The sequence below is a fragment of the Nicotiana sylvestris genome, unplaced genomic scaffold, assembly GCF_000393655.2.
Source record: "Nicotiana sylvestris unplaced genomic scaffold, ASM39365v2 Un00123, whole genome shotgun sequence".
Classification (NCBI taxonomy): domain Eukaryota; kingdom Viridiplantae; phylum Streptophyta; class Magnoliopsida; order Solanales; family Solanaceae; genus Nicotiana; species Nicotiana sylvestris.
The window spans coordinates 5,220-16,000 of NW_027184459.1; the positions used below are offsets into that span (position 1 = coordinate 5,220).

General features: G+C 42.1%; 1 protein-coding gene across 1 annotated transcript; it reads left to right on the plus strand.

The window, feature by feature from the left end:
* The first annotated feature begins 806 nt into the window (after nt 1-806).
* Nucleotides 807-3,261, plus strand: LOC138884862 (uncharacterized). The gene is made up of 3 exons (XM_070165719.1): nt 807-952; nt 2,276-2,503; nt 2,877-3,261. Exons 1-3 carry the CDS (start codon nt 807-809, stop codon nt 3,259-3,261), a joined length of 759 nt encoding a protein of 252 aa, XP_070021820.1.
* Nucleotides 3,262-10,781: the final 7,520 nt, after the last annotated feature.

Sequence of the window (10,781 nt, forward strand, 5' to 3'; positions counted from 1 at the left end):
GCATATATATATATATATATATATATATATGCTATTTTGAAAGTATTTGCTTGTAAAAATACATAGGGAAAAATTGGGTATCAACAGTTGCCCCTCTATACCCGGGAAAGATGAAAGAGTTGTCGGGTAAAGATATGATGGCCAATTTGACCGAACGAAACGGTTTGAAGAACTTAACCATGCTCTGGTTCCTAAGCTGCCTACATATCCCTGGGCTTACAGGAATCAGGCCATGTGTAGTTCAGGATTCGTCGGCGGAATATGCCGATGGAGATTTTTCAAGAACGGACGAGATATTCGGGTTGGGATGGATAGTAGAGCTTTGGGAACTGGAGCGGGGTTGCTCCTGCTAAGACGGTTGTTGCTCGCCGGTTTACCTGCAAATAAGCAATACAAGTGTATATTGTGCGTAAATTTAAACATGATGCAAGTTCCCTTTGGACCATGAATGTTGTCTTTGGACGGTTAGGATGATGTCCTTGGACCATGATGTCCTGGGCCATGAAGCGTACAATAAAGGATTAACGGGTCATGAAATGATGCTCTCAGGCTATGAGGATGATGCCTCCGAACCATGATACCTTTGAATAATGATATGCAAAATATTAAAAGGGATCCTCGGGCCATGGCATGGTGTTTTCGGGCTATGCAAATGGTGCCTCTAAACGATGATGCCCTCGGATAATTTGGCGATCTTTCAGCCCATGAGATGCAGTAGGGTGGAGATCTTTCAGCCATGCAAATGTAAATGAGGTGGCAATCTTTCAGCCATGTAAGAAGTAAATGAAGGTAGCGATCTTTCAGCCATGCAAGAAGTAAATGAGGGTGGCGATCCTTCAACCATGCAAGAAATAAATGAAGGTGGCGATCTTTCAGCCATGCAAGAAGTAAATGAAGGCGGCGATCTTTCAGCCATGCAAGGAGTAAATGAAGGTGGCAATGTTTCAGCCATGTGAGATGGAGGTAAAGCTTAACCTCGAGAGGCAGAATGGTAGCCTTATGCAATGCAGGAAATGCATAAGAGGTTCTTTTAGAAGAACTCAAACAAAGTTCAGTAGAAGAAAAGTAGCAAGCACACTTAAGAACGCGGTAGAAAAATACAGTAGAGATATTCACAGAACATAATGGAAATACTGGTAGGAATAGTAGAAGAAACATGCTTAAGGAGTTTTCTAAAAGGAACTTAAACAGGGCTCAGTAGAAGGCAAACAAAGAACTTTAAGAACTTAGTAGGAAAATACAGTAGAAAAACACAAAAACATCAGAAAATTATAGCAGAAAAGCACATATAGAAGAACACAGTAAGATAGTCATACAAGGGCATGGTAAAAGGAAGAATACAAGAACAGTAGGAGCAAGTACACGTTAAGAAAAAGGAAAGTCAGAAATCACATAAACATTTTAGAAAACCCTAGATCAGAAAAGAAAGACATTAAAAAAAATTTTAAAGAAGAAATTGGGGAAATGGTTTGAAAACTCAAGTAGAGCATAGATATATAACAGATCTACGAAAAATGGGCAATAAATTAGTTTAAAAATCTTTTAGAAATTAGGAAAATTATTGAAACACTTGGACATACTTATATATGCATATATATGCTATTTTGAAAGTATTTGCATGTAAAAATACAAAGGAAAAAATTGGGTATCAACATAATGCTGAGGCGCCTAGCCTTGAGTTTGTGCCAGTTGTGAATGAATTTCCGGATGTCTTTCCAGATGAGCTCCCTGGGATTCCACCAGACAGGGAGATTAATTTTGGGATCGATGTGATGCCAGGCACGCAACCTATATCAATTCCACCCTACAAAATGGCACCAGCATAATTGAAAGAGCTAAAGGAACAATTGAAGGATTTGCTAGAGAAGGGTTTCATTCGACCGAGTATGTCACCGTGGGGCGCACCGGTCTTGTTTGTAAGGAAGAAAGATGGGTTGCTACGGATGTGTATTGACTACCGGCAACTCAACAAGGTCACAATCAAAAATAAATATCCTCTACCAAGAATAGATGATTTGTTTGATCAATTGCAAGGTGCTACGTGTTTCTCAAAAATTTATTTGCGGTTTGGGTATCATCAATTGAAAATAAGGGAGCAAGATATTCCAAAAAACAGCTTTCAGGACTCGGTATGGGCACTTTGAATTTTTGGTGATGTTTTTGGGCTAACAAATGCCCCAGCAGTTTTCATGCATCTTATGAATCGAGTCTTCAAACCTTTTGTAGACTCCTTTGTGATAGTGTTTATTGAAAATATTCTTGTGTATTCCTAAAGTCGGGAGGAACATGGTTACCATGTCAGGACAGTTCTGCAGACTCTCCAGCAACATCAATTGTATGCAACATTTTCAATATGTGAATTTTTGCTTGAATCTGTCACGTTCTTGGGTCATGTCATCTCCAGGGAAGGATTTATGGTTGATCCTCCAAAGATTGCAACAGTGAAGAATTGGCCTAGACCTACCACTCCAACGGAGATTCATAGTTTCTTAGGTTTCGCTGGGTACTACAAGAGATTTTGGAGGGGTTTTCTACACTTACCTCTCCATTCACTAAATTGACATAGAAAGTAGTTAAATTCTAATGGTCCAATGCTTGTGAAAGGAGTTTCCAAGAATTAAAATCAAGATTGACAACAACACCGGTATTATCCCTGCCAGAGGGTACAGAGGGATTTGTGGTGTATTACGATGCTTCAAGGATCAGACTTGGGTGTGTGTTAATGCAACATGGCAAGGTTATAGCTTATGCTTCTAGGACACTCAAGAATCATGAAAAGAACTATCCAACCCATGACTTAGAGCTTGCGGATGTTGTGTTTGCGCTAAAGATTTGGCGACATTATTTGTATGGGGTCCATGTGGATGTATTTACAGATCCAAGAGCCTTCAATATATTTTCAAGAGGAAGGAATTGAAACTGAGACAGAGAAGATTGCTAGAGTCACTCAAGGACTATGACATTGATATTCTCTATTACCCGGGAATGCCTAATGTTGTGGCGGATGTTCTTAGTCAAAAATCTATGGGAAGTTTGGCTCATTTGGAGTCATATCAGAGGTCGTTGGCCAGGGAGGTTCACCAGTTGGCTAGTTTGGGAGTTCGCCTTGCAGACACTAATAAAGGAGGAGTGATTGTACAAAATAGGGCTAAATCATCGCTTGATGCAGAGGTGAAGGAGAAGCAATTCGACGATCCATTATTAGCACAACTGAAAGAGGGGATTCATAAACACAAGACCACAACTTTTTCCTTGGCATAGATGATGGTACCCTATTGTACCAAGGCCGCCTATGTGTTCTAGATATTGATGGTCTTCGCAAAAGGATCATGGAAGAACCTCACACTTCCAGGTATTCCGTGCACCCATGATATACAAAAATGTATCATAATCTCAAGGAAGTTTATTGGTGGAACAACATGAAAAAGGAGGTGGCAGACTTTGTGGAAAAATGTCCGAACTATCTGCAAGTGAAGGACAAACATCAAAGGCCCGATGGATTGGCTTAAAGCATAAAAATTCCAATGTGGAAATGGGAGATGCTCAACATGGATTTATTTGTAGGGTTACCGCGCACTCCGTGCAAGTTCTACTCAATTTGGGTGATCATGGACTGACTCACCAAATCAGCGCACTTCTTTCCAGTTAAATCTACCAACACAGTGGAACAGTATGCTTAGTTATATATCAAGGAAATAGTTAGGTTGCATGGTACTCCAGTCTCTATCTTTTCAGATCGAGGGGATCCATTCACGACCAACTTTTAGAAGAAATTTCAGCAAGGTTTGGGCACGCAGGTAAATCTTAGCACAGCTTTTCACCCTCAGACCGACGGGAAAGCAGAGCGGACTATTCAGACGCTTGAGGACATGTTGCGTGCTTGTGCTCTCGATTTCAAGGGTAGTTAGGATGATCATTTGCCACACATAGAGTTTGCTTATAACAACAGCTTCCATACTAGTATCTAGATGGTGCCATTTGAAGCATTCTATGGTAGGAGATGTAGGTCTCCTATTGGGTGGTTCGAGTTTGGAGAAGCGTAATTGATAGGGTTGTACCTTGTGCATCAGGCCATGGAAAAAGTCAAAATGATTAAGGAGAAGTTAAAAACTACTCAGAGTCGCCAAAAGACTTATTCGGACGTTCGTCGTAGAGATTTGGAGTTCAAAGAAGATGATTAGGCATTTTTGAAGGTTTTTCCCGTGAAGGGTATCATGCGGTTTGGGAAGAAAGGAAAATTGAGTCCAATGTATGTCGGACCGTACATAATCATTCAGAGGATTGGTCAGGTAGTGTACAAGCTCGAGCTGCCACCCAAGATGTCATTGGTACACCCAGTCTTCCATGTGTCTATGTTGAAGAAGGTAGTGGGAGATCCGTCCACTATTATGCCAGTTGAAACTATTAAGGTTAATGAGGAATTTTCATACGAAGAATTTCCAGTTTCCATTCTTGATAGGCAAGTTCGGAAATTGAGAAATAATGAAATTGCCTCCGTAAAAGTGTGGCGGAACCAGCGGGTTGAGGAAGCCACTTGGGAAGCCGAGGAAGAAATGAGAAAGAAGTACCCACATTTATTTGTATAGCCATGTAATAGCTTTTGTGCATTTGGTCCATATGAACTCTTATGTTTTTATTTGATCTATGTAAAATTGTTCTGTCTTTGTTATATATTTCCTATGCGGCCATGGTTGGTGTCGTACAATTATGTTATGTCTATGGAACATGTATATGCTGTTAGGATATGTTTTTGGGGCTCTCTGACAGGTGGATAGACATAGTTACAAAGGAAACTCTGGCGAAATTTTTGGAAATTTAGGGAGTTAGCTAAATTTGAGGTTTTTGATATGTTTCATGTTGTGAAAAGCTGATGTTGCATACAGATTGCTGATGAGTGAACCTTGATCCTCATTCAAAGATGAACGATCTTAAATCGGGGAGGATGTAAGGCCCCATGAAATTTCTACTCAAAAACCTGAATCCCGTAGTGCCAAGTTAGGATCATGTGTTAGAAATTCATAATGTTCTTCGCTGCGAGCAAGCTCGTCGTGGTTCGGAACCTTTGGATTGATCTGTGCATTAAATAGTAACGGAATATTGTTTTCCAGGAAAATGCATTTTTGTGGTCCATTATGCAATCGCATAATAGCTATGCGGACCGCGTAGTCGCCGCAGAGCCAGACAATTTGTTGGTTAATTTGAGGTCAACTATGCAGCCAATTATGCAATCGCATAATCAATATGCGGGCCGCATAGTCATTGCCTAATCCCCTAGGAATTTTTGTGAAAGCAGTTCTGCGGTGCATTATGCGACCATAGAACAGGTATGCAGACTGCATTTTTGTCGCATACCCAAACAGTTTGTTCAGGTTTTGGGACCATTCGAAGCACTGTATGGTAGGAGATGTAGGTCTCCCACTGGGTGGTTGGAGGTTTGAGAAGCGGAATTGATAGGGCCGGACCTCTTGCATCAATCTATGAAAAAAGTCAAGAGAGATTGAAAACTGCTCAGAGTCGCCAAAAATTCTATTTGGATATGCAGCGTAGAGATTTAGAGTTCAAAGAAGATGATTGGGTATTTCTGAAGGTTTCCTCTATGAAGGGCATCATGCGGTTCGGAAAGAAGGGAAAATTGAGTCTGAGGTATGTCGGACCGTACAGAATCATTCAGAGGATTGGTCAGGTGGCATACAAGCTCGAGCTGCCACTCGAGATGTCAATGGTACACCCGGTCTTTCATGTGTCCATGTTGAGAAAGGTAGTGGGAAATCCGTCCTCTATTTTTCTAGTTAAGACTATTGAGGTTAATGAAGAGCTTTCAAATGAAGAAGTTCCAGTTGCCATTCTTGATAGGCAAGTTCGGAAATTGAGAAATAAGGAAATTGCATCCGTGAAAGTGTTATGGCGGAACCGGCAAATTGAGGAAGCCACTTGGGAAGCCGAGGAAAAGATGAAAAGGAAGCACCCACACTTGTTTGTATAGCCATGTAATTGTTTTCATCCATTTGGTCCCTATGAACTCTTTATCCTTGATTTGATCCATGTAAAACTGTTCTGTTTCGTCTTGGTTATATTATTTCCTATGTGGACATGGTTAATATTGCACAGGTTATGTTGTGTCTATGGAATGTGTACCTACTGTTAGGATGTGTTTTTAGGGCTCTCTGACAGGTGGATAAGGCCCAAATACAAAGGAAACTCTGGCAAAATATTCAGAAATTTAGGGAGTTAGCTAAATTTGGGGTCTATGAATATGTTTCAGGCTGCAAAGAGCAGAAGATTATACAAAGACTGCTATTAAGTGAACCTTTATCCTCATTCGAGGACGAATGATCTTAAGTGAGGGAGGATGTGAGGCCCCGTGAAAATTTCCAATCTAAACCCGAAAGCTCGTAGTGGCAATTAGGATCCTGTGTTAAAGAAGCATAGAAGTCAAGAAATAATGTTTTCCATAAAAGTGCGATTCTGCGGTCACATATCAAGTATGCGGACCGCATAGTCGCCACAAAGTGAGACAGTGTGTTGGTCAATTTGAGGTCAACTATGCAGTCGATTATGCGATCGCATAACCGATATGCAGACAGCATAGTTGTCGCACAATTCCCTTGGTATTTTGTAAGGGGCAGTTCTGCGGTGCATTATGCGACCGCAAAAGGGGTATGCGGACCGCATTTCTGCCGCATGCCCAGACAGTGTGTTCAGGTATTGGGGAGTGTAATTGCGGTCCATTATGTGGGCTGCATGTCGACTTAGCGATCGCAAAAGGCGATCGCAGATCTGACTCGGGGCTCCAATTTTCTAAGTTTTAAACCTGACCCCCTATCATTATATTCGGTGTAATAGATCATTTTGAGCCTATTTTCTGATATTTCTAGAGTGAGAGAGAGGGGTCTAAGATAAGGAAAGTGCTTCTCATCAAAATTACTCCATGAATCCTTGGTAAATCATTGAAGATAATCAAGTGAAGGACCTAAACCCTTATCCCAAGAGGTAAGGCTTCATCACCTCAACTCTCATTTTTACACATAGCTACAAAGGGTCATTAGTGAAGTAATTTATGGGGGTAAGGGGGTTTACATTGCATGCATGTGTTCTTGAAGAGTATGAGGAATTATAAAAGAAGAGGCATGGGTAATGGGCTAGTATAATCTTATATAAAAGAACCATAAGGCCTTAATGAACACTAATTGCTCGGTAAAATGCTCAAGAGAGCTTAGATTATGATAATTTCTTGATTATGAGTTAAATTGGGCTATATTTCTTAAATAGATTGAATTGCAAACATTCCGGAACGTTATTGGATTAAGGAAAGCTCGGTTGAGGTATGTATGGGTAAAACTCTGTCTTTTAGAAATTGAGCTTCATCGGTGATTATATGAACATGGTAAGATTATAGTTGAATTGTTGCATTGCTTGTTATTTTACATGAATTGGTGTTTTAACCTTATGTGTGAAAAATGTGTTTCAACATGATCAACGTGCTATCTTGACAACTTGAAAAGGGCAAAGGTATGAATTATGTATTGAAATGTTTAGACCCTAAATCGAGATTGTGGCTGAATATGTTGTGCTATCTATGTGAAGTCATATCCATGCTTACAATTTAAAGTTGCTCTTGTGTGCACCTTCTGTCCTAAATGGCAAGGAAAATATTGGAAATGGGAATTATGTATAATGCGGCCTAGTGCCAAGAATGATGTGATAAGTGGTGGCCCCAAGTGACTATGAAATGTTTATTTATAAGGGAACAATGCCTTGGCAAGGCGGCCTAGCCGATCGGGCCGAGATCGGACTCCGCTCAAGATAGCGGTGGTATTGTGAATAAATTCCGAAAAAAAGGAAAATGAGATTGTGATTGGAGTGTATGTCTTGAATGAGGCAACCTAGCCGTTCGGGTCGAGATCGGACTCCGCTCAAGATAGCGGTGGTATTGGAAACAAATGATTAACAGTATGGAATGCCCCAAACTAAAAGCTATGGAAAAACGATGTGAAAGTTGTACAATTCTTTTTATTGATAATGTGGTAATCGTTCGAAGTTTGAGTTATATTTGTGTACTTGTGAATTCCTATTCTTGTATAGTTCTTTCTAACTAGATGGAGTTTAGTTATACATACTAGTACTATTCCATGGTACTAACGTCCCTTATGCCCGGGGCGATACATTTTTAAATGAATGTAGGTGGCTTCATTGCGGATAGTGTCGATCGTGTGTAACGGAGCATCCTTCTTATCAAGAACTTGGTGAGCCCTTTCCTCCTTTAAGGGGCTATATTGCACATCTTTTTATTGTGGACCTTCACTTTTGAGATATAGCCGGGGCCTTGTTGCCGGCGTTGTCACATTTATTTTTTGTATCCTTAGAGGCTCCGTAGACATATGTGTGGGTCATGTGAGGGTGTTGGATGGGTGTACTAACAGTGTTGTAATTCTAACTCCTGTTTTTCTAAAGTATAAATGTATGGAATCTCGGAACTCATTTACGGTCTAATGTGGTGATTTAAAATTAATTAGTAATGTGGGATGTACTATCTTCCCTTGTTTAAATAAACGGAAGCATGGTTTCATTATTCATATTGAGTTGGGCAGGTAGTGTTTGATAAAGCTTGCTTAGTTTGGATCACTCGACTGAGCGCCGGTCGTGCCTCCCGAGGTTAGGGCGTGACAAACTTGGTATCAGAGCCTAAGGTTTTAAAGGGTCCTAGGATGTCTCGGAGCCGTGTCTAGTAGAGTCTTTCTTATCGGTGTGTAGTCGACCACATCTATAAGTTTTAGGCTACTTGGGCACTTAGGAATAACACCTTTCTTTGATTTTCTTGATCGTGCGTTGAAACTGTCCCTCCCTAATTAGTGCAATGTTCTATCTTGCAGTAAATGACACCTAAGAAGAAAGCAAGAATTGGCCAAGTAGACAATACCACCTCATGATTGGCTGATGATTCATTGCTTGATGTTGTGGATGAGGGTAGCCGCCCTGCTATCGCTCTGCCTGATTCTTCTACTTCCGAGCAGACTACCCTAGTTCCCACACCCGTGGAGGGTACCACCATCTCTCCCGTTGATACTCCTGTCCCGCCTCCAGCTTCAGCTTCCGGTTCTGGTATTTCGGATGAGGATCTTAGGGGAGCTATTCAGATATTGACCCAACTAGTGGACTCCCAGGCCTAGAGGTCGAATGGTGCGCCTAGTTCATCCAGCCAGCAAGGGGATTCTACTAGTTCCAGAGTGAACAGATTTCTTCAGTTAGACCCTCCGGTGTTTATAGGTGCCAATACAGAAGAAGACCCTCAGGATTTTATTGATGAGATGCACAAAACCCTCAGGGTTATGCGTGAAACTGAGACAGAAGGGGTAGAGTTGCCTGCCTACCACTTGAAAGGAGTGGCCTATTCATGGTTTGAGTTTTGGGAGGATTCCCGAGAGGAAAGGCGCCCTCCGGCGAGGTGGAGCGAGTTCGCTGATGCATTTATTGACCATTTCCTGCAAGCTGAGACAAAGGAAGCCCGTGCGGCAGAGTTTGAAATTTTGAGGCAAGGTAACAAAAGTGTGTGGGAGTACTACATGGAGTTTGCCACTTGTCCAAGTATGCCATTCATATATTGCCCACAATGGGGGACAGGGTGCACCGGTTTGTTCAGGGCCTTAATTATTTGACCATTAATGAGGCTTCTACGGCTGCATTGAATTCCGACATGAATTATGGGAAGATGGTAGCATTTGCTCAGGACATAAAGAACTGTTAATTAATGAACAAAATGGAGATAGAGGGTAGCATCAAGGCCCAGTCTACGGGCAATATCGAAGAGTCACTAGGTGGGGGAAGATCAGCTTTCAGTAGAGGATCATCAGGGCCTTCCCAGTCTATTTCACAGTCTTCAGCCAGTGCACCACCGTTAGGGCGCAGCCAGCAGCAGTTGAGTAGATTCAGGCCCAATCAGGGCAGTAGGGGATCCCATCAGCGGGGTCGGTCAGGAGAGAGGTCCCAGCAGCAGAGGTCCCCGTGCCCCAGGTGCGGGAAGATGCACTCAGGGATTTGCTATCTGGAGTTACCTATATGCTATGGATGTGGGATGAGGGTTCATATTCAGATACATTGTCATGTATCCCACCAAGGAGCGGGTAGGGGCATAGCTTAGTCATCCAGTCTAGCACCCACTACATCTTCAGCCCCTTCTCCAGCTCGATGTACCCTAGTACCCGCAGGGCGAGGAGTAGCTAGGGGTGGTGTGCAGAGTTCAGGAGGACCCAGCCACTTCTATGCTATGAGTGCCCGCCAGACTGCAAAGGCTTCTCTAGATGTTGTTACAGGTATTATGACGGTTCAATCTCATGATGTGTATGCACTTATTGACCTTGGTTCCACCTTGTCCTATGTTACCCCTTTTGTTGCTAAGGAATTCGGGATAGAACCAGAACAACTTCAGGAACCGTTCTCAGTATCTACTCCGGTCGGTGAGTCAATTTTGGCTACTCGAGTTTATAGAAGTTGTACTGTCATAGTGCGTGGTAGGGATACCATGTCCGATCTTATTGAATTGGGGATGGTTGATTTTGACGTAATAATGGGGGTGGATTGGCTTTATTCATGTTTTGCCAAGCTAGATTGTCGGACTAGAACCATGAGGCTTGAATTTCCCAATGAGCCCGTTGTTGAATGGAAGGGGGATAATGTAGTACCTAGAGGTCGGTTTATATCCTACCTTAAGGCCGCGGAGATGATCAAGAAGGGGTGTATCTATCATTTAGTTTGGGTTACAGACACCAATGCCGAGGCGCTTAGCC